Source organism: Sycon ciliatum, chromosome 1 (genome assembly GCF_964019385.1).
Source record: "Sycon ciliatum chromosome 1, ocSycCili1.1, whole genome shotgun sequence".
Classification (NCBI taxonomy): Eukaryota; Metazoa; Porifera; class Calcarea; order Leucosolenida; family Sycettidae; genus Sycon; species Sycon ciliatum.
Window position 1 is genome coordinate 22,503,814 of NC_088643.1, and position 24,065 is coordinate 22,527,878.

The following is a 24,065-nucleotide window of genomic DNA, read 5'->3' on the forward strand; positions in this document are numbered from 1 at the left end:
TTTTGATGCCCCGCCGCCGAGTGTCCTTATAAGCCAAGTTGACTGTACATGACTTTTGTACAATTTTTATTGTCATTCGGATCTTCCCAAGTAACTAATTACTTAGTTGTACATTGTACATGTACTGTTGAGACACCGAATTCAAATAAATCAATACAATACAAAAATGTTGGGGCACCCGGCACATGCACAGATACGACACTAGCACTGCACTGAGACAGTCAGCGCACACACAGTCTTTTCTTAGACAAGCAAGTAGTGTGAATGCTATTGTACCGGTATACCAGACTGCAATGTACAAAAATTGTAGTATGGTATCATCAGTAACCGTGGTGACGACGTCAGTTTTGTAGCGCGTAGATCTACGTGACGTGTGCAGGGAGGGCCGCACTAAGCTAATATAGTAATAAGCTAGGCCGTCCGGTCGGTGGGTCGATCGTGGAGCTACCGCGTACCGGTAGCTATCAATCAGTATCATGTCACAGCTCGGTGAACATAATGCCATTCGAAACTGGAAAAAAGTTTTGTGGCCTGCAGAATTTTCATCAGCGTCGTCACGTCGACCTACTGTTTTATGGTTCCCGGTCTTTTCATTGCCAATTCGAAAAGAAAATTATGTTTGTTCCTTATTGATAAGTATTGCCAACGGCTGGGTGGGGTCGCATTACCTCTGCCAATCTGAACCGGTGTCAATACAAGTACACATTGGGGAGTGTTCTTCACCTCGAGAACACTAGCGTCCTGCGATACAAATGAGGCAACCGTAAAGCCAGGCGGAAAAGCAAGGTGCGTCGACCAGCCCTTCGCCACAGAGAAAAGCTAACGATCTCCATTTGGATTTTGGCTCTCAGAAGTAGTGTTTATTGGCCATTGGCTATTGCTGGCGGTGGTGGTCGGGTGTTAGCTGTGGCGGTTGCCTGGTGGCAGCGTCGGCCGAATGGACCTAGCGCTCAGCAGGATTGAGTACACCGAGGTAAGGTTGACCACTCCAGTCAGGGTTTGTGAAAACACTTCAAGTTTGCACTTTGAGGTTACGTTCGCAGAGCCGACTCGAGACTATCGACAACTGCGAGTGCTCTGACGACCGTAATAAAACCTGCAAATCATGCTGAAACATTGCAAGATTTAAAAAAAACCCACTATGCATGGGATATGGGCGACCAATCTATAAACTAGTGGTGTGCACGGGTAGTCGGGTACCCGTGCTACCCGTGAGGACCTCGGGTAGTCGGGTACCGAATAGTACCCGAAAACCCGACGTCGCAGATGACATCATGTACAGTGCACGTGTACAAATAATTCACGCATGTCTACCCAATGCGCAAGGGAAGGGGCCGGTGTGCATTGTGGTCTTACCATGGAAACATTACCCGATCGGGTACCCGTGCTACCCGTGGAAAACTACCCGGACCCGATACCCGAAGAAAATGCTACCCGACTCAGCCCTACTATAAACCATAGTGTGGATTAAGCACGATTAAAGAGCGAACAATCATTCGGTAGCACTAGCCATACAGAATCCTTATAACTGAAGAGCTGGTTTCGGGAATCTCTTGGCAACACGGTGTCTTGGTATTGCAATGCCTTGCATAAATGAAGTCAATCATTTCCGTGTGTCGGAGGGGGGGGGGGGGGGTTGTGGAGCTATTCAGCTCGGATGTGCGCATGAATATGATCCCCTGATGTTTCATATGCTCACACAAAATGTATGGATCAGTCTCCTGTGTATGTGTGTGTGTGTGTGTGTTTGTGTGTGTGTGTGTGTGTGTGTGTGTGTGTGTGTGTGTGTGTGTGTGTGTGTGCGTGTGTATGTATGTATGTGTGGTCATTGTCCAACGGCGCAGCGGCTATCGGAGTATCGTATTGTTCTCTGGGGAGGTGTGTGTTTGTAGAGGGGGGGGGGGGAACTGGCTGCAGCATTGAGTCATGATGAGTGCCTCACTCCTGGTTTTGGTTCTTGTTGAGTACTCTAAATTCTGTAGAACTTGCCTTACTCTGCCATCCTGTCCATCCGCTTGTCTGTCCCTCCGTCTGCCGGCCTGCCTTTATGCCTGTCTGTCTGTCTGTCTGTATGTTTTATGTATGTATGTTTGTTTGAATGAATGACTGAATGAAATAATGAGTGGTTGGCTGTCTGCTTGTACACATGGCCTGTGTGCTTTGTGTGTGGATACCTGACAGGCGGGCAGCTTTGTACCAAAAGGATGCCTGCAGGTGGTGAGTGGAACCCATGCTAAGACTGGCCAGAAGGTAAGATGCATGGAAACAACATTGTTGTATGCTCTGTACACTGAGTATGACTTGCATTCAAGGGTGGAATCGATTGGTGACTCCGGACTCAGGTAGTTTACTGCGCGCACACACACACACACACACACACACACACACACACACGTACGCGCACACACGCACGCACACACGCACACACACACAAACACACACACACACAAACACACACACACACACACATACACACACACACACCTGCCACTAGCTTTAATGTGAGAGTCAATCTAAGCGCCTTCACTCCGGGTTCTTCCAATTGCGAAAGTGCACCGCTCACATACACACTGGTTCATACAGTCGAATATGCCCCAAGGCTGCTATAATTATAAGTTGTCCGGTCGCGGAAAGGTTCAATGAGCCAATCACATTCCTTTGTATTCACTCCACCTTCACCAAAACTGACTAACCTGTATCAGAAAAAGTGATTTTTACTCAACAGTCATGTGACAGCGCGGACATTTTATCCATATTTGGGATACGGTCACCACTTTTCCGCCACCGGACCCTCCCGAATATGGATGCTTCCTCCGGTGTGTTGCCTCGATAAGGTTGAGATGTGCATGTCCTGTGACTATGAAGGAAATGTCTATAACAATCGCGGGCACACCAAGAAAATGTATGTTGTTTTGGATGCTCTTCGTGTCCTGCTCTGCTTCCTAGGTGGCCGTGGGAAACGGCAATGGAGAACTGAAGGTATTTGGCATACATCAGAAGACACGGGCGGTGGATGTAAGAACAGAGATACCGTATTTTGCGGAGTATAAGCCGCACCCAGATTTTTTTCACGAAAAACAGACATCTACCTTTTTCATCGCCATTAATTTGACCACCGTAGTACAAGCCGCACTTCTTTGGGTGAATTAGCGGTACGAGTGCTGTGGTGTACCCGTGTACATCGTACATATTTGCACTCTCATGTTTCTTGTTATGGAGACTTGATGATACCACAAGTGCTTTTAAAGTGCGGCTTATACTCAGGATAGTTCGGTAGTGACTTGGTGCCTGGGCTCTGACTTCCAAACACCTCATTAGACAACAGAAGAGCAGACTGACTCCCTGCTCGAGGCACCTAGAGTTTCTGAAGACGTGTTTGCTCGCTACCAGCTGCTTGCATTTGCCTGCGCTGTTGATACAACGACACACATAGCTTAGCAAACCAATTTTTTCCCATGTAAAAGCCGCGTCCGTGCTTCGGGTAAGTTGGCTTGAAATTCACTGTATGCAGCTTCGATACCAACCATGCATCACGGACTTGAATGTACTTCGAAGTAGTATTTCTCCTCCGGGGGGGGGGGGGGAGGATATGTACTGCTGCACGTATTTCGTATACTTGTCAAGATACGGTGACAGTGCCTTGTCTTTTTGTGTTGTTGATCAGGTATCGTACGTGGCCAAGGCCTACGACAAGTCTCCAGTGAACTGCTTGCATACGATGGTACCATCCGGGAAGGACAAGGCAGTCATCTTCGTGGGAGGTCAGGGTTCTGAGGGCATGGAGGACGAGCATGCCGACATCCAGGCCTACTCGAAGCGAAAGTCGACGCCGTTCCTGGAGATCAACGCCAACCTGCGCGGTCCAGTCAACTTCATGTAGGGTACTAGGCGTTGAGCCAGGCTGTTTAAAATTGTGCAGGAAAGCCTATCATAAACAACCGCCGGGCAGAATGAGATCACCAAGCACTACAGACAAATGTATGTACACCTCTCAGGCATCAAAGTAGGGTTTAAAACATCAGGGAGTAATGACGTCTTCGAAGACAGCATCTTCGTGACACATCCTCGACTGCTCCAGCCGAAGCAGTGCACAAGCTTGCATCGAGCTTGTTTTACAATTGCATATTCGAAGCAAGGGTTAGTGGCAAAGAGGACCTATGCCCTCTGAAATCTTGATCTCAGTGCCGTCGGACACCGGATTACTTTTGCTGTGCTTGTGTTGCGCTCCTGCTGGAGCTGGACTGTCTCTGATGTTCCTTCCTTTCCCTCTGCTCTGGGTTTTTGAATCTCTCTGTCTGTTCAGTTCCGTGTACAACGAAGACGTGTTTGTTGCGTCGGACACCATGCTCAACCACATCTTCAACTCCACGGAGGAGAGAGGATTCTTCATGCCACCGCGCGCCATCACGGGACTAACATACGGCCGGTATGAATCACGCAGAGACGCAAACACAGATTCTGAACTCGGCGATGTGTGTTGAATGGGAGCAGGGGCTATTAGACAAGGCATGCATCTGTCTTCTACAAATATACGTAATGCCGAATGACACGAACACGTGTATGAACTTGTGACTCTGCATAGCTGGCCTGTACATGAAAGGTAGGGGTAAGGGGAGGGTTAAAGGGTGTGGGGTAAGGGGTAATATGTTGTGCTATTGTTGAATGCTTGCAACGCAGATTCCCATGATTGTACCATAAGAGCATTCGGCCGTTCACCCATGGTCCTTGGAAGCTTTGACAACGGCCAGTTCTTCTGACTAGCCTGGCTGAAGTGCATGAGTCATTTCACTTGACTCCGTAGTGGGCGGAGCTGGTATGCCGACGTGTCTGATTAGTCGCCTGTTAAGGTCTTATTTTCTGATTTCTTTTTCTGCGTACTTTGCAGCATGGAGAGCGTCCTCCTCCCAGTTATATCCACTGCCGATCGTCTCCTTCGAATGCTCTCGGTACGAGTCACCTCACACTATACACTATGGGTATTACCACTAACACGTAGCAGAACCTTTGCAGGCCCGACATCACATTCCCTGGGATTTATAGGATACCAACATTGAACCCCGATTATGAATGTGGCGGCTATTTACAATAGGCGCCTATTGCAGCGTGCATGTAAAGTTATGTGTGTTGGGGTCGGGGGGGGGGGGCTGTCATTTGTTTGCCAATGCTTTGCACTGAACGCTCAGACCTGTGACACTCACACATGAAATACTGCAAGAACAATATGGCCGTGTCTGCCGGTGGCTACTCGTTGTGATGGTTTGTCCGCTTGCACTTTTCAGCAGCAAAACATTCTGGCGGCAATATATTGCCGTTTGAGTGACTGACTAGTAACTAAACATTGCTGCGCTGTTTGTTGCAATGAATTGCGCAATGTTTCTTTATCTGACTGGATTGTATGTGTTGTTGCTTACTGTGTGCATGTGCAGTTGGTTTCGGAGTCGTTAGACGGGGTAAGTGAGCTCTACTAGTGTGCACATGTGTGTGTTGCTCTATGCACCGTTGCACTACCATGCACATGTGTGTGTTGCTCTATGCCACGTTGCGCTCTGATGCAGGCTTGCTTGCCTGGTGTGTACTGTAGCTGTGATCACATTCAAGGTATACATCATGGTCAGGACCGCCGGAAGCAGTTTGATTGGTCCGGTAGTATCACGGCCCTTTCTACTTTGTGTATGATATGGCGGGTACACAGTACACATTGTGTATGATATGATGTGTACAAATTACCACCACAATAGGAAACATGATTGTGTTGGTGGACAAAGGGCTGGGCCGGTGATACCCTGACCAACCGGACCAGTTACGGCGGGCCTGATGGTATGGCTGTATCTGTCAAGTTCTTGTGCATGGTGCTGTGGTGCACACTGACTTCATCCATCAATGCTTGTACTTATATTGTGTACGTGCTGGCCAAATTCAATGTTCAGGCTACAAACACCGATGAAGGATCAAAAGTTCAAAACGCAACAATAATTGTGAAATATGTTGATGGAAACAAGAAGCTAGTTAGGGCAAAAGACGACAAAGTTGACTCACTTCACTCTCTCAAATCTTTTGAAGCCAATGCCCATTGTCTTCGATTGAGAGAGGAAAAGAAAGTGTGTGATGGGCTGCATAGCTGTGGCTCAGGACTTCAATATTGTCTTGTGTTCTACTTTTTTTCCATTCTCTTCTTATGTGCGTTCCACAGACTACAGGCCCGAAGACCCAGTTGATTGAGGTCGAGCTGCCAGCACAGGCATCGGTGCTCACGTCCTACGGAGAAACAGGTAGCGAAGACGCTGCACTGCATTCTGGTGTATTGTACACGATTGGGCAGCTTAATAATAAGGGCAAGGTGTTATCATGTGCATGGGTCTATACATGTAGAGCCTGTCCTTGGCACCTGCTGCCGAGTGTTAGACTGTTAAAACATGCATTTAGAAGTGTGCAGAAACACCAGCCTGACTAATATTTGTATTTTTGTATTTGTATTTATGGATTCTCCACAGGCTTTAGCCTGAATCGAGAGGGTCTCCTATTAAATCCAGTCCTCCCTAGTAACAAGCCATAGTCTATACTGATAAGAGCCTGTATGTACAGTAGTAGCCAGTGAAATCTGGATGTAGGTGCACTTGCAGTGCCGCAAACCGGTTCTGATTAGTGTAGCTGTTGTCGGTGTTGCAAATGCAAAACCCGTCTGGATTTCACTTTCCACAGCTGTGTGTGTGTGTGTGTGTGTGTGTGTGTGTGTGTTTGTGTGTTTGTGTGTGTGTGTGTGTTTGTGTGTGTGTGCGTGTGCGTGCGTGCGTGGGTGTGGGTGGGTGTGCGAGTGTGTGTGTTTGTGTGTGTGTGTGTGTGTGTGTGTGTGTGTGTGTGTGTGTGTGTGTGTGTGTGTGTGTGTGTGTGTGTGTGTGTGTGTGTGTGTGTGTGCATGCGTGCGTGTTGTGGGGGGGGGGAGGGAGGGGGAGGAATAGCCGGCACAAAAGTATCACCTGTGCAATGCTCACATTGCATTGGATCCACAACAGCGCAGCCTAATGCAGATCCTGTCACACGGTGGAGCCACAAGTGTGTTGTGCTGGCGGATACATGTAGCGTTTGAAGGGATGGGCATTGGAACTGCAACGAGATTCAATGTGTGTCTATAAGATTGCAGTGCAATGTCATATGTGAGAGTTGCTAAACTGGCTCCTCGCCGCTCAAAGCACCAAAATAGTTGCACTAACATATTATATTATGCGTCAATGCAGCAGTGCTGCTGCTCTGCGTGATCACAAGCCATAGCATCAACACCAGGGCTCCGGATTCAGTTGAATGTAGCTTTTAGTGCTTGTAGACATAGTAATAGCGATGTTCGGTTATTTGTTTCAGATACGCCGAGCCAAAACATCCTCTACGGCGGTCAGGATGGCCGTTTCGGAATGGTCGGGACACAGCGGCCGTGAGTATAACCGCAGTGCTGTCGTTATAACTGCGACACTATTAATAGACATGCGCTGCTCAGAATTGCTCCTGATCACTGAGTGATCATTGAGGTACTCTCACTACCAACTCAACTGATGGCCCTTTCAATTAAATAATTACTAAGTTTTGTGTTAGCTGCCCTCACGAACCGAGTTTCTCCTCGCAATCTAATGTGTGAGCGTGTACGTATCTACACCTCTTGATGCTAACCAGGCACTTGCCGAGCCTGCCCAGGCGCCAGTGGATATGTATGTGGTGTGCTAGTCAACTCAGATTCATTCTATGCCAGAGCTGTACACATGGACCCGGAATAGATCACATTTTAATCCATCAGTGAACGTCTGGTCAGTATCGAGAGAGACGTTTGGCATATGTTTTACGTTTGTCCTGCATACACTGCATACACTGCAGGGTAAAACACCGCTTCTGTGTGGACAATGACAAGAAGAAAGGTAAATAACCGTGTCCTCTTTGCTTGGATGACCACTTTCAAACAAGCCGCTAGCTCTGTGCTTTGGGATGGAAGTCCCGGCACTGTCTTTGGGGTCATGTGGAGAGTGGGTGTGCTTGCTCGTACGCTGTACACAGGTGTCGGAACGCTTCATCAGACATGCTACTAATGTGTACCCATACAACGAGCTGCTGTACAGTGATACACGGTATTCTCTGCTTGCCGCTGTTTTGACGCATGCAGGCAGCGTGGACACTATCGCGACGTTTGACTTGACTGGTGATGGCGTACAGGAGATTGTCGTGGGCCGTTCCGATGGCTCAGTTGAAGTGTTTCGGCTGGACACCGCCACTAGGAAGGCAGTTCTCTGCTCCGAACATGTAGGTTGTGCACAGTGAAAGGTCGATTCAACTCATTGTAGAACACACACGCACACGCACACACACACACACACAAACATACCCCCCCCCCGCGTCTTAATGTTCATTGGATAAAGTTCACTGCAAATACTGAATATACTATGATCAATTTGATCATGCACTTTATTGTGGATGCAGACAATTGATGAGCCCCCCCTGTTTTGGCATATTCAGTATTGTTATGTCTTGCATTATGTCATATTACGTCATGCACTATCTGTAGTCTTCACTCTCTTTTTATATCCGCATGCTCGTAAATGATCATGGTCTTTTTCCTCAAGTGAAATCTGTGTGAACTCGAGAGAAGTACATGTCAGTCCGAATGTGAATGGGGGCATGACAAATATTGACACCCAGCTATGCTCAAAGTTGTGGTGATGCCGCAAGCGTAGTTTGTGGCCCTTTCTCCTAGGTAGCTGTCTGTTTCATGCATGTTCATGTATTCTTGTTTAGCCGCTGAGTGCCGGTTACGGGTGAGCACAAAGTAGAGGTGCGTAATCTCTTTGTCTGGCCTCTCTTCTGCTTTCTGCGCCCTCAGACATTTAGTGAGAGCATTTCCTCAGTGAGCTGTGGCAATGTTGGATCAAGTGATGAACGCGAGGTGGTCTTGTCGACGTACAGCGGCCGTATCTTCGGCTTGAGAGCGGGCATGTCCACCATGCTGAATCAGACGGCCAAGCCGAAAGAGCAAGACGAGGTTGCTGGCGATCACAGTCGGCATGTCGCATCACTGAGGTGAGTAACACTACCATTGCTTCTTTCGCAATAGATGAATTGAATAGTTTTTTTTGTTGTTTTAGAAGCACGACGTTCTGTCTGTTGACTTAAGACTGGGTGGCGGTGCTTGTACTTGTACATGTGTGGTGGTCTCAATCTCCGGACGGCTAGCTGTTTCGACATTGTTAGCGGAGTTTAGTAACTGGCTGTGCATGGTGTTTACAGAGCAGTGTGAACCAGCGTGTGACTATCACTGTAGGCTACTGCACACACACACACACACACACACACACACACACACACACACACACACACACACACACACACACACACACACACACACACACACACACACACACACACACTCTGATGGTATTCACGTATGGTGCACATACGTGTGTTCTAAGAATACGGCCAACTTCTGCCATTTGGGGCAGTTCAAAGAATCTCAGATGTCCCATTTCTTTGAAATGCCATCGAGTGCAAGCCGACGTATTTTGCTTTTGCTGCAAAGCAGTGCATCTATGTTGTGTGATGTCACGTGATAAGTATGTGTCCATGTCCTCTGTGACCTGCAACCAGGTCTGAGATAGCCCGGCTGGAGATAGAACTGGCGGACAAGAAGCGACAAGTGGCGGCGGAACAAAGTCGGCCAACGAATCCATCCGAGTACATTGCGGACGGCCTTGTAAGCAAACTGACACAATCATGTCACCAGAAACTTTCTTTGATCTTAGTAGACAATGCAAGCTTGTGCAACTTCCCAAGCCAAACCACGGTGCATTCTGAAGTCGAATACCCTGTGTGTCATCATCTTCTCAAGGCCACTGGCCTGCATCAATTGTTGCTCTTCAGCCCGTGTTGGGCTTCAAAGAGTGGGGACTGAGACTGGGAAGGGAGTTCTGTGAACTGACACTGTGCAGCAGATCACCGACCAGTTTACTTGAATGAATGGCCAGAATCAATGGAGTACAGTCAACTTTGCGTATAACAACACTCGGCGGGGCATCAGAAAAGTGGCCTTTTTCGCGAAGTGTCCTTATAACCCGAAGTCTCATTATATGGATTACAGTTAGATGGGACTTTGCTCTGGGCATGGAAATTCTGTCGTTATTCGCGAATTGTCGTTATATCCGCAGTCGTTATTGGCGAAGTTGACTGTACAGCATTTTCTTACACAGCTCTCACTGCATTGACATTGTGGAGACAAGCAGGCGTGATCTGCCGCTTTGTATTGTCCTGTTCACCACTTCCAGATAAGCATACACGATTCATTCACGTTCAGCACCCAGGACTCTACCTATGTCCTTGTCATTGAGACGCAGATTGCAGTGGACATGGTGTTCCTTCGGGTAAGCTGCTGTCCAGTGATGATGTTTAGACGATTTGTATTTAGAAAAGCAACGTTGCCGTGGAATCCTGGGAGGGTGTGTGTGTGTGTGAGAGGGGGGGGGTCTACCCACTTGGAAAAACATGACTCTCTTGGCAGTTGTTTGCCGGAATGACTTTGATTAGGAGGCATTAGAAATTTAGAATTGAAATTCTTCAAATATAACTCGAAATCTAGGTAGCTTGCAGTTTTCACTCACAGAGCAATTGTTCAATACATGGGGTAGTGGTCTACCAGGGCAATTACACTAGTGCTGAGTCGGGTAGCATTTTCTTTGGGTATCGGGTTCGGGTAGTTTTCCGCTGGTAGCACGGGTACCCGATCAGGTAATGTTTCCATGGTAACACCACAATGCACCCCTTCCCTTACACACTGGGTAGACATGCGGAGTACTACATGAATTTGTACACGTGCACTGTCCATGATGTCATCTGTGACTTCGGGTATTATTCTATACCCGTCTACCCGAGGTCCTCGCGGGTAGCACGGGTACCCGACTACCCGTGCACACCCCTAAATTACACTCAGTTTTTTGAATGATTTAGGTTAATTTATGGGAGCTCAGACATTGGAAGTGAAAACTATCACTTGAAAACTAAGTGTTGGAGAACACGCCACTCCACGCCTGCTTACGGCCAGTTCACTGACAACACGACAGAGCTTCAAAGGAAAAGAGGTATTCTTCTAAGATCGAAAGAGAAAACGTCTACTATCACGACAAGTTGGAACTGACCTCACACTCGAGATCGAACCCAAGGTAGGCGATGCAACAATCCACATGACACACAATCGACACAGCAAGCTACGCGCCAAAAGTCTACACAGCACACATGGTAGATCTTCGCATCAATGTGTCTAGCACCTATGCATAAATCGAACCTACGCGTGCATGCACTGATTACGCTATCAGCATTCAGCAACAGGTCGGCTTACGGTAGCAAACAGGCGATTCATACACAACAATCACCAGACCAAAGGTAGACTACATGAAAGGTAACATGGATCAGCAAGACTGTGCGAAGCATTATAGTACAGTCGTCCCTCTCTAATCCGGCACCTTTTGCTACGGCATTTTCTGCTGGATTAACGAGGGTGCTGGATTAAGAAATCCTGCCCTCTGACCCGGCCCTACCCAATTGCATGCATGTATCATACGTCAAAACGCAGGGTTTTTCCGTGTCGACCCCAATATTTGGTGCACGGCTTTATATTCTCAACTTTTCTCCAGGAATATACACAGTGATAAAGTAAAACAGAACATGTTCACATGTATACGTACTCTTGCACACACACGCACAGTCGATTTACGACTGCCGGATTATGAAATCAAACTACGTGCAGTTTGAGCGATTCGTTTCAAAAAGTCACTGCTGGAGGCGGAATTCAAGTGCCGGATTAAGATGTAGGAATTGAACGAAAAAAATCGGTTTGGTCAGAAACTGCGCCGGTTGGCAAGGGTTCCGGATAAACAAATGTCGGATTAGAGAGGGACGACTGTATCATGTTACCAGAAAACTATAACATGAGCAACACACAAGTTTGTCCCGTTGGCAGTGGTGTTTTCTGCCTCCATTGTCAGCTCAGTAGTGGTAAAACACATTATTAATGCGCAAAAATAAGCCCTGATGTGTCCTGTGTGTTCCCCAATTTGTTGTGTTCTTGTGTCTTGCGTACGCCGCACAGAGTGACACAACAATGGACGTGGTAGACCTAGATAAGAACACAGTGCTGGCCAGTCAGTGCGCGCCAGACCCAGCGGTATGTCACTCGGGCCGGCGTTGCTGCTGGTGTACCTAGGCTGTAGTACATCTACATGTGGGCTGTCTTTTTGACAAGTTCAATGGACATGTCTGTGTATGTGTGCATGGGTTATTTGTGTATGTGTATACATGTGTGTTGGGGGGGGGGGGTGGTGGTGCAGGTGTGTGTGTGGGTGTGTGTGGCGGGTGGCATGTGTGTATGTGCATCCATCTGTTTTTCTGTCTGTCTTGCTGTCTGTGTGTGTATGTGAGAGAGGGAGAGAGAGAGAGAGAGAGAGAGAGAGAGAGAGAGAGAGAGAGAGAGAGAGAGAGTGAGAGAGAGAGAGAGAGAGAGAGAGAGAGCAGTTTTGCACCGGTGCGTCTTGCCTGTAAATTTCGTCTTGCTGGTAGAGTTGCTGTTGGCTATGCTCGTACTCATGTCACTCTGATGCCGCGACTGTATTTCTGTTGTTGTGTTTACCGCGGTACGTTGGTGATGTCCAGAACAAGACGCTCGTGTCCTACACACTCCGCTGCCAGGTGCACACGACTCGCATTGAGCTCAAGGTTGGTATACAGGCCGGGTGCCGGAGGCGGGGACGATTTTAGGTGGCAGGCTTTGTCACAAAGTCACTTTGTGTTACTTGGCCTATGGTCTTTCCATTCTGTAGCTGGCAAAAGGGGTTTGAAAACAAGACTAGCTGCGGATCGCTGTAGCTGGCTTGATAATTATTATAAGAGATGTGGGTAACACCGTCATCATGGACATCACGTGTGACTTGTCATGGCCGCAATAAATTACTAGTATGCAGCCACGGTGTCATAATAATTATCATGCTTTGTACTCCCAGGTAGCATGTTGTGTTTGCAGTTTGCAGATTGTTTCCATGATCGGACTATCCTACTGCTCGCACTCTGGGGGTTACTGACAAATGACATCATCCTACTGCTCGCACTCTGGGGGTTACTGACAAATGACATCATCCTACTGCCCGCACTCTGGGGGTTACTGACAGATCACATACCAATACAGACGTGAATCGGTCGAAACATTGTTTGAAGTTTTATTTTACATCGCAAACCAAAACGGGCATTGATGCCCAATATTATGATGGCGATAGAATTAAAAGTATGGCTCGATAAAGCTGCACTTGAGAAAATGAGAAAACAGTCAATAGGAAGTATTTGTACCGGTAATTACAATTGTACATGTACAATACACATGTACAATAATGCATAGTAGAAGAAATGATTGATACGCACCGTCGCCGCCCACTACTGTGTTCTTGTCATCTGTGTTTGTTCCAGTTTCGGCCAATCGAGGGCCAACAGGGCACTCTCTCTGTTATTGTTGTGCCTGCACCGCCGATGACCAAGTACAAAGTTGCACGGGAACTCAAGTACCCCATTCGTCCTCTGTGCCTCCATAGCATTCAGCACTTTGACTCAGTGGAGAGGTAAGTGGAACGCGTTGCAGGACTTACGGAACAAACTGCCCATGGATTTGGGGTCTTGGGGAAGGGGGGGGGGGTGTTCTTAAGTGAATCGTTTACACTTAACAGAGCCGGGTACAGCAGCTAGGTGGGCTGATTAGGTCTTTCTGGGCTACATTTCAGTCAACGAAGCATTACCCTATTCTTATTATAGCAAACATTGCATAACAAGTGTGGCACATTTGAAAAGCATGGGGCTCATTTTTTGGTCCCAAATTCGTGACACTAACTAATACTGGGCGGTGTAGACAGACATTGTGACTAGCACTGACTACAAAATTAAAGGCACAACAATACCTGTAGTTTTCATCCAGAATTGATGTTCTTGTTTTCCACTGCTTTCTATTTCCTCCGCAGCAGGCCACTGAGCTGGTTGCATTTTGAGGGGAAAATTCCTGTGCAGGAAGCTCACAAAATGCTGGCAGTGTGCTTACCGGATTTAGGAGATTTGTAAGTAACTGTGTGTGTGTGTGAGTGTGTGTGTGTGTGTGTCGGTGTGTGTGTGTGTGTGTCGGTGTGCCGGTGTGTGTGTGTGTGTGTGTGTGTGTGTGTGCCGGTGTGCCGGTGTGTGTGTGTCGGTGTGTGTGTGCGTGTCCGTGTGCGTGTGTCGGTGTGTGTGTGTGTGTGTGTGTGTGTGTGTGTGTGTGTCGGTGTGCCGGTGTGCCGGTGTGTGTGTCGGTGTGTGTGTGTGTGTGTGTGTGTCGGTGTGTGTGTGTGTGTGTGTGTGTGTGTGTGTGTGTGTGTGTGTCGGTGTATGTGTGTCGGTATGTTGGCGTGTGCACGCGTGCGTGTGTGCACATGCATGTGTATGTGCATGTGCAAGTCGTCATGTCCGGGGATATCGCAGCTGTCCAGCTGGTTGGCTGTGATGGATATTTTCCTTTTGCGCACCGGCCACTTTACAAGTCAACTGATGGTGTGAAAGCGTGGGGAAGTTGTACAGCTCAAGTTGTTGTGGCTGGGTCAACTTTGGGCCGTAGCGGATCGAGAGAGGTTAATTTGCTCAAGCTCCCCTGCCTTGGAGAGGGGAGGAGGGGGAGGAAGACAAAGAGAGCTTAGAAAGTCGAGCCATGGAGAGTCGGTAGAACTTTGTACAGCCTGCTGCTACCAGTCATATAACATGTGATGGTGTGATCTTTGCCCACTGTGTGCACCATAGCGCACCCGACTCGCCTCCCGGTGAGGACATCGAACTGAAGTACATCTCATCCATCACCGGCACTGTTGTCAAAGCCATGTACAAGTAAGTCCTTCTACGCAGTACCCAGCACTCAATGAAATTCAACCCCGTGACCATGGCAACGGTGGTATGTTACCATGGTCCAGCACACAGATCAGTGCCCACAAGGCTAGCATAGGGGTGCACAGTGCCCCAATACCAAAGGTCACGCGACACGGATTTCATTATGCCGCACACTGCCCAGTAGTGGAGAAGAAATGATGAGTGAAATCCAACCCATAGCTTCTCAGTTAGCGCGCACTGTCGTATGAAAAATAATATTTACGTGTTGACACAATTCTTCATAGGTAAACCTTGTGCTCGTGGTGGCTGTGGTGGTCTTTGCGAGCCGATTGGTGGAAAATTATTGTGTATACTACTGTAGTCTTCGTAAACACAGGCCCTGTAAAGCAAGGCAAGCTAGCATGCCGACACTATCAGGAACCCGGCTTTCAATTCAAGGCAGTTTATACTAGTGATGCGTGCATACGTGCTGCTTGGGGATTGCTGCTGCTTCTCTGACCCAGTGGCCTCTTGCTGCCTTTACTGGTCACGGTCGTCAGTGCTACCCATGCTCTGGCTGTCATGCTGTCTGTGCTGCTGCAGAGAGGGTAGTATTGCCATTGCGTCCGACAACGTGTCCAGCCTGGCCATCCTGAAGGAGTTCATCACCAAGCTTGGTTTGGAATGGCGCGTGTCTCTCAGATGCACAGCAGGTAGGCAGTGAACATACATGTGCTTACAGACGACAGTGTGTGTGTGTGTAGGGGGGGGGGGGGTCACCTGGCGCTAGTGGAAGCTCCGAGTTTCTGCGGGCATCAAGCAACTTGTCATGTCCTGGACATGGACCATATGTATGTAGTGCGCATGCTCGCACGTGAGCTTGGTCTTTTTCGGATATGGAGTTTGAGACGAACTGAAATCTGTAATGGCCTCGAGTGTGTGTGTGATCGAGCTGGATGAGTCCGAGTAGAACCCACCTGGGGTAGGACACAACAACTGGCGACGAAGATATGGCTCGGATATCATCGCTTCAGCCGTTTACCGGCGGCGACTTTGAAGAGTTTGAGGAAAGACTTGAATTCTATTTCTTTGCCAATGATATTGGAACCGTGGCTGCTTCGGCCAATGCTGCAGACAAGTTGGCTGCCAGCAAGAAAAGGAAGGCTGTATTAGTGAGTTTGCTGTCTGCGGAAGTCTACTCGATTTTGAGGAGCCTCTGTCTGCCAGCGAAAGTAGCTGACAAGAAACTGTCGGAGATTTGCGATCTTTTGAGGAAGTATTTTCAACCTGCAATTTCGCAAGTTTCGGCGACGTTCAATTTCCATCAGTTGAAGCAGAAGGAAAATGAGTCGACTGCGGATTTCATCATTCGTCTGAAGAGATTGGCTGTGAGGTGTGAGTTTGCTGATCACCTCGATCGAGCGCTTCGAGACCAGTTTATTGCTGGCTTGAGCAGCTCATCCACTCGAAATTTCTTATTGACGAAAGAAGATACTTCGGCACAGTCGTTCAATGACATCGTCAAACTAGCTTTGACGCAGGAATCGGCTGCGCGCGCGGCCGTGCAGCTTACCTCTCAGCAGGAAGTGCACAAGGTGAATCACCGGCCAGTGGAATCGCGTTCGCAGGCGCAGTCTGGTGTTTCTCGTCAATCTCATCAATCTCGAGAGCAGAGATTGTGCTACCGCTGTGGGTCTACTCAACACTTGGCGGATAAGTGCAAACACAAGGCCACTGAGTGTCGTCACTGCCACATGAAGGGGCACTTGGAGCGTGTTTGTCGGCAGAAATCTACGCCAGGCGCGTCGGTGCACAATGTTGTGACTGATGACGCAGGTGAGCATGAATCTGCTGATCTTGAGTGCATGCCAATGTTCCACATTTCGGATCAGGGCGAATTGAAGAGCAAATCTGTGCCCTCCTACAAATTGGAAATTGCTGTGAATGATGTTCCTGTTGTAATGGAAATCGACACGGGCAGTGGCATTTCAATCATTTCTGTCCATGATTTTGAGTCACTTGGGGTGTCTCGTACAAATTTAACCAAACCGAGTGTACGCATGACCGGTTTTTCTGGGGCAGAAATCAAATGTATTGGTGAAGGGAAGTTCAATGTCAGCATTGATGGTGTGGAGAAACCAACACTACTCCGTGTGGTGGATAATGGTGGTCCGTCATTGTTGGGCAGGGATATGTTGTCCCAATTTACTCTACCGTGGAAACAGATTGTCAATGTCAATCATGTTCAAATGGATGGTAGGAGGAGAGCTCTCATTGAGGAATTGGAGGAGCTATTCGATACGACTCAGGTTGGCAAGCTGAGGTCGGCTCAAATCACCCTGAGAGTGGATGATTCTGATCCAATGTTCCACAAGGCGCGTCCCGTACCGTTCTCTATCACGGAGAAGTATGAGGAGGCTTTGGAGAAATTGGAAGCAGAGGGAGTTATTCGCAAAGTTGAGCACTCCAAATGGGCATCGCCTACTGTGCCAGTACTGAAATCGGATGGTAGTATCCGAATTTGTGCTGATTACTCTCGCTCAATCAATGCCAAGTCTGATTTGGAGCACTACCCGCTACCTACTATTGAGGAAATGTTAGCGAAATTGTCGGGGGGAGATAAATTCACCAAATTGGATCTCTCCCAAGCCTATCACCAACTGGAGCTTGATCCAGCTTCTCGGCCGTACACAACAATCTCTACTCACAAGGGGTTGTATGAATACGTGAGATTGCCGTTTGGCATTCACTCGGCAGTGGCAATTTTCCAACGCACAATGGAATCCATATTGGCAGATCTGCCTGGGTGCATCGTCTATGTGGATGACATCTTGATTACTGGGAAGGATGAGGATGAACACCACAACAACCTGATCAGGGTACTACGTCGCCTACAGGAGGTCGGGATGAAGCTTAATCCCAGTAAGTTTCATTTCATGATGGATGAGATTTCCTACCTGGGTCACACGATTTCTAGTGCTGGTGTGGCTCCTACAGCGGATAAGATTGAGGCAATGCGGGACGCTAAGGCTCCTTCGAATGTTATCGAGCTTCAATCATTCATTGGAACGGCGAATTTCTTGCGACGGTTCATACCTCATTTCGCAACAATAATGGTACCTCTGTACAATCTGGTGAAGAAATCTGCTGAATGGCAATGGGACCCCGGAATTTCAGTGCGGCCAAGCTGTCCTGGCTTTGAATTTCTGCAAAGGAGGAGATAAGTGGGCCCCAGCCGTGGTCACGGCAGTTCTCAGTCCGATGACGTATCAGATACAAGTCGGTGATGCAATGTGGAAACGCCATCGCAACCAGCTCCGTCCTCGGCAAATCCCTCAGTTCGATGCAGGGGCGTCTGAGCAGAGTGGAGCAAGTTTAACAGCTCAGGTTCCGTCACAACCGTCACTCAGCAACAACGGCAGCGGAGCTAGGCGCGCCGGTCTCAGCAACAACCGGTACTAGTGAGTCTGCGTCCGTTAGCACTTCACGTGCCAGCTACAGCAAGACGTCGTCACCGCAAGCTGAACGACGGTCAACCCGCGCTACTGTTCGACCAGTTCGTTTCAAGGATTGACGTTCAGAACACTCAGTTCATATGGACCTATTCTAGTCTGTAGAGTTTAAATGATATATTTTGGACTCTGCTGGATATTGTATATAATTATATATTTATGGTGTATATATGGTGTATAGTGTATCATGAAATATTATGTCTCGGCAGTTGTGAGTTTTGTGATTGCATCTTGATATGTTTACTATTGCATAGTTCTAGATGCTTCGCCTCAACTAGTGAGGGGGAAATTGTCATGTCCTGGACATGGACCATATGTATGTAGTGCGCATGCTCGCACGTGAGCTTGGTCTTTTTCGGATATGGAGTTTGAGACGAATTGAAATCTGTAATGGCCTCGAGTGTGTGTGTGATCGAGCTGGATGAGTCCGAGTAGAACCCACCTGGGGTAGGACACAACACAACTCTAAAGCGAAGCGTAACAACACACCTTCCCACTCTCCTCTCTACTGTGTCATCAAGCCCTTGGGCCTGCCAGTGATACCAAGAGTACATAACCCCCCAGAGTGTGCAACTCCACTATGGGTGCTGTCCCGACAGAATTTCAAGTTGACATCATTTTGATGATGCAATGCGCACTGTACACGGATTATCAGACGAATCCGGAACCTGTGGTTGACCGAAGCCGATCGATCCTGTACAAATTATTGCAAAGAAAAACGTGTGATGCGTTGACACCCGTACACATGTTGTAAATCACTGGTGCGAGGAGCATTGCGTCATTAATAATGACGTCAACTTGAAATTCTGTCGGGACAGCAGGGTATGTGGGAGTTGCACACTCTGGGGGGTTATGTTACCATGGTGATACTAGTGGTAGATTGTGAACACTTCGAAAATCTGACAAATGGCCCGCCCCGGTTGTGGACTCAGTTCTGTACGTATTTCAAAGGCCATTGTAGTATCTGGTTATGGTCTAGAGGTTATGCCGCGGAATGATTTCGTATGGTCTAGACGTTATGCCGCGGAATGATGTCATGGCGGTGAGTCAGCGGAATCGCGTATAGGCGCTATGTATGCAGCGGAGCCGCTCATGGGCGCTATGTACACTGCGTGAGTCGCTAGTGCATCCCTGCATGTGGTGTGACAGTTTGCCATCAAATGTCTATCATTGAGAAAGAGCCGGAGTCGACTCTTCGGTGCATGTATTTTTGCTAATTGCTTGACTCACAACTTTATCCCTCACTGTACGCCTGTTCACTGTAATTCATCTTGCAGCTCGGTACTATTGTGAATTATTTTTAAATGATTTGCTTAGTGCAGTGGTCCTGGTGCTTCATATTGTTAATTATAATGTTTAGAAATCAACGAGGAATCAGTGCCTTGGATGCTGGATCTGATTGATCGGAAGGTTAAGCCTCAGTTGAAACTGAACCAGAGACTCGTCCTCTGGCAGGCGCTCAAGGTGAGTCACCAGATACCCCAGGGCCAGGGATGTCAGTATGCATCAACACCACCACTGCTCCTCCCCCTCCCCCACCACCACCACTGCTCCTCCCCCCCCCCCCCCCACCACCACCACCACTGCTACCCCCCCCCCCCACCTCCACTGCTCCTCCCCCCTCCCCCACCACCACCACTGCCCCCCCCCCCCCCAGCCCCACACACCACCACCACTGCTCCTTCCCCCCCCCCCACACACACACCACCACTGCTACCCCCCCACACACACACCACACCACCACTGCTACCCCCCCCCCCCCCCACACACACACACACACACACACCACACCACCACTGCTACCCCCCCCCCCCACACACACACACCACACCACCACTGCTACCCCCCCCCCCCCCACACACACACACACCACACCCCCACTGCTCCTCCCCCCTCCCCCCCCCCACCCCTCCCCCACCACTGCTCCTCCCCCCCCCCCCCACCACAGGCCACCACCACTTACGGAAGCTATAAGTATACAGCATGAGTGGGCGGTTTTTGCTGGCCCAGTGCATCGATATGCTGGGGCTTTGACAAAGCTCTCAACCGATGATGTAATCGTGCAAACTCTATAATGCTATGCGGGTAACTGCCAATCAGATTGCAACCTCCAGTGTTTAAAAAGCACAAACACGCACCTGACTAGTGTTTGCCTCAGCGTAACTCTCAGTGCTTTCTCTTCCTTTTGCTCACGGTTCTATCATTCCAACCTGGCAGGAAGTGGAAATGTCTGAAGGCAGTGATATGATCACATCACCCGAATATAAAGAAATCCTTGGTAAGAAAACTTTTGTACACTCCGGAACCTCAACCAGCCATGGGTATGAACCACCCATGAATGGGATTCTACTTCAACAACGACGACGACGACGTCAACACCACCACTTGTTTGTCTTGCAATACGGCTGTCCGCAGCCAGCCCTGCACTAGTTACTGTTATGGCTGATGTGAGGTGTCAGAAAGAGCTTAAGTTTCACTGTACTTGTACCCGGTACATTAACTTCAAGGCAATGGATCGAACTACCATTCTGTGCCATTTTTGCTTTGTATGCAATGTGCGTTAAAGAGAGGCCTATAGATGGTGCTTGAGAGTATGAACCCGGGAGTAGTAAAATACCGGTATCTTACTACTCCCTGGTGTGAACGTGTTGTACAATACTTGTTGCGTTTGACCGGTATGATCATGTTGAATCAGGATGATTTTGGAAGAAGGGGCTGTGTGTCCTTTACGGCTCCTGTGAATCGTTCTATTCTTGTTCCATGCATGCATGCAGCTACCGGTGAGGACATCAAGAAGCAAAGTGAAATGGCCGCAGCTAGCAGTGTGCTGGAGCGTCTCTATGATATCCTTCTCCAACTAGCTGTACATGTTGTCGTACAGTCAGACCTCGCGTATCCGGCCCTCTTTTATCCGGATCCCTCGCCACCCGGAAAAACATAGCTGGTTACAGATTTACACCATACGCGATGCCTCCAACATAACCGGTGTTCGGTTATCCGGCTCCCTCGCCTATCCGGATATTTTGTGGAAAACGGATGTGTGCGGTTAAGCGAGGTCTGACTGTATCTCTAGTCTTGCTGTCCTTTTTCTTAGGCTGCCCATTGAACAGTCCGTGGGCTGGCTGCTTGGCTTGCTGGGGAGCAAGCACTGTTGATTTTGTGTAAGCCGTTCAGGGGCGGACCCAGAGATCTCCACAGGCCATTTTCCAAAACTGAATAGCTGATACATGCATATGGTAGTAAAAACAAAAATCTAGTAGTACAGTTACGAAATTTAGGGGGTTCCACGGAACACCCCCCCCCCCCCCCCCCTGTGAAGCTGTGTGCTGATGTAATGGTTGTTGCTGTCTCTAGTCTGGCTATGATGGGGCATTGGGTGTGTGTCCACTGGCTGTATGCCGGGCTGTTGCATGTATCATTCCGGTCTCCAGTCCTGTACAAACTTTCCTTGACTGTCTATGTGCTGTTGCTGGTGCACGAGTCATCACAGATCTCTACATTGACTATTACAAGATGGAGGTGAGCTACACAAGTGCTACGGCTGCTGTTGTTGCCGGGCTGCTGCTTGTGTGTGTGTGTGTGTGTGTGTGTGTGCACGTGTGTGTGTGTGTGTGTGTGGGTGTGTGGGTGCGCACGCGCGCGCGCGCGCGTGTGTATGTTTGTCCCTTATGGTGCAGTGGTATGTGCAGTCGACTGTCAATGGAGAGGTTGCGTGCTCAAATCCGGGCACCTCTTCTTATTCCCCTGACCTTCCTTTCCTTCTCATGAACGGTTACAAAGACCCAGTTCACACATTCTGCAGTACATGCATGTCATGTCCGGATGTGTATGATTGTATGCATCACAACACGAGCAAAGACCAAAAAGTAGGGAGTCGCTGGCAAGAAGCCTTCAAACAGTCACGGTGGCATAGGCCAGGCTTCAATCAGCTGGTGGTCAATTATTCACGTAGTGAGTTGTTGAATCTGGGAGCAATCCCAATACAAAGTACTAATGTACTGTCCCGGGCTTCTACCGCTGCATCCGGCTATCATTGCCTTCGGTGGCGGGTGCCCAGAGATCAAAATGAAAGCAGTGTATGTACCCGTGTGTCCTGTATGTGTTCTGTAGGACATCAACAGCAAGAATCACACCAACATTCTACTGCGTCTGCTGGACCAGTACGACCTCGCCGCCCTGAAGGACTTCTTCATGCGCGACCCGTCCGACCGATCTCTGTGGCAGGACGAGGACTTGGCACAGGAGTAATGCCCTGTGTCAGGCTGGGCCCAGTGCACAGGAGACCGGTGCAGAAGAATGGCCATGCTGTGCATGCAAGTTGGATTGGTGCTGGCTGCATGACCCCTCCAGTTTACCCCCGTGTGGAGGCTCGCAACTGAGCTTGCATGTTCATTCACTGGATGCAAGGCCGGCTGCTCGTACACGCTACATTGCATGACACCACGGTGTGTTGCCTGCTCCAGTCACTCCGTGCAGTCGACAGTAACTGTCGTGCACACCATGCAACAGCTGTAGGCGATTGTAGAGAAACACTGGGTGCCGTGGAAATACACACCGGCGTGTACATTGAAGTAGATGACACCGATTTAGCTAGACGTAGTGCGGCGTGCATGTGTTGTTCCTTGAAGCTAATAATTCTTGTACAGAACGGACTTATCCTTTAGTGTAAGTAGTTGTCTGTGGCCCTACTGTGGGTGTACTGTGGCCCTACTGTGGGTGTACGACTCCTAAACAGTGGGTACCCGTATGTGCGCACGGCCAGCGTCGGCCACCCCTTCCTTTTGACCACAATTTGACCACATGATACAGTAATTGGACGAGTCAGGTTGCGTTTGGATTATGTCACAATAATAATGTTATGACATCCAGGCAGGGTGCACATCAGGCGTTTTAAGCGAGTGCACCTGATGCCTACGGTGTGCACTGCACTGCAACCACTTGAAGTACTACGTGTTCGTGTTGTATGACTTACAGACAGGACACCACCAGTCTAAAACACGCCGCCACGAAAGGGTGGCGGTGGTGGGGAGTTCTTGTCACACCCGAGTCTGTATTGTACTGTAAAATCCCGCCAGAGCGCCCCTACCTCCGCCACCCTTCGAGTAGGTCCAGGTGGGGAGAGGCGAGTCCTACTTGCTGCATTCGGTACTACATGTACAGCAAAAAGTACTCACCCTACGAAAACTGTGTGTGTATGTCTCGTACACCGGTCAAGGGCAGGAAGCCGTACAGACTACAGACCCATTAAAACCCAGGGCTTGTGCGACACTTGGTGAAGAGGGTGGGAGCTGTTGCGTACATTTCCAACCGGGTCGAGCCCACGTCTGCAGTGAGATACGCCATCACACTTCACACAGTCATACGAGGATTCTCACTTCCCCGACAAGAAGTCAGGGAGGGGCGCATGGTAGGGATGGGGCGCTCTGGTGGGATTTCACAACAATGTATATGGGTAGCATGCACATTACCAAGAGTACATAACCCCAAGAGTGTGCAACTGCCTGCACAACCTCTATGCTGTGCTGCGACGGCAGAACTTCACATCACGTGACATGGTTCAAAAGGTTATGCTGGCAAACAGTGCAAAGTGACCACAAGAGAGTTGTACCCAAAGCTGGGCTGCGTACAACCCTGTATCTACTAGTATCATGCACAGAGTGCAAATAATGTGTACGG

General features: G+C 48.9%; 1 protein-coding gene across 1 annotated transcript; it reads left to right on the forward strand.

Moving 5' to 3' along the window:
- Nucleotides 1-526: 526 nt before the first annotated feature.
- Nucleotides 527-23,360, forward strand: LOC135818289 (Bardet-Biedl syndrome 7 protein homolog). Its single transcript, XM_065331644.1, has 25 exons — nt 527-973; nt 2,182-2,250; nt 2,947-3,015; nt 3,665-3,876; nt 4,304-4,426; nt 4,886-4,946; nt 5,427-5,450; nt 6,191-6,269; nt 7,354-7,423; nt 7,858-7,898; nt 8,141-8,277; nt 8,855-9,051; nt 9,616-9,721; nt 10,290-10,385; nt 12,107-12,181; nt 12,667-12,729; nt 13,471-13,619; nt 14,013-14,105; nt 14,815-14,898; nt 15,481-15,590; nt 19,750-19,853; nt 20,607-20,667; nt 21,164-21,232; nt 21,868-21,908; nt 22,500-23,360. The coding sequence occupies exons 1-25, from the start codon at nt 938-940 to the stop codon at nt 22,635-22,637; spliced, it is 2,307 nt and encodes a 768-aa protein (XP_065187716.1). The 5' UTR covers nt 527-937; the 3' UTR covers nt 22,638-23,360.
- The last annotated feature ends 705 nt before the right edge of the window (nt 23,361-24,065 follow it).

Excerpts from the sequence above, each read along its gene's own strand:
- LOC135818289 (XM_065331644.1), top strand. The coding sequence starts at position 938 with ATGGACCTAGCGCTCAGCAGGATTGAGTACACCGAG. Across the intron at positions 2,251-2,946 it reads ATGCTAAGACTGGCCAGAAG|GTGGCCGTGGGAAACGGCAA; the intron begins GTAAGATGCATG and ends TCTGCTTCCTAG. Across the intron at positions 20,668-21,163 it reads CGAATATAAAGAAATCCTTG|CTACCGGTGAGGACATCAAG; the intron begins GTAAGAAAACTT and ends GCATGCATGCAG.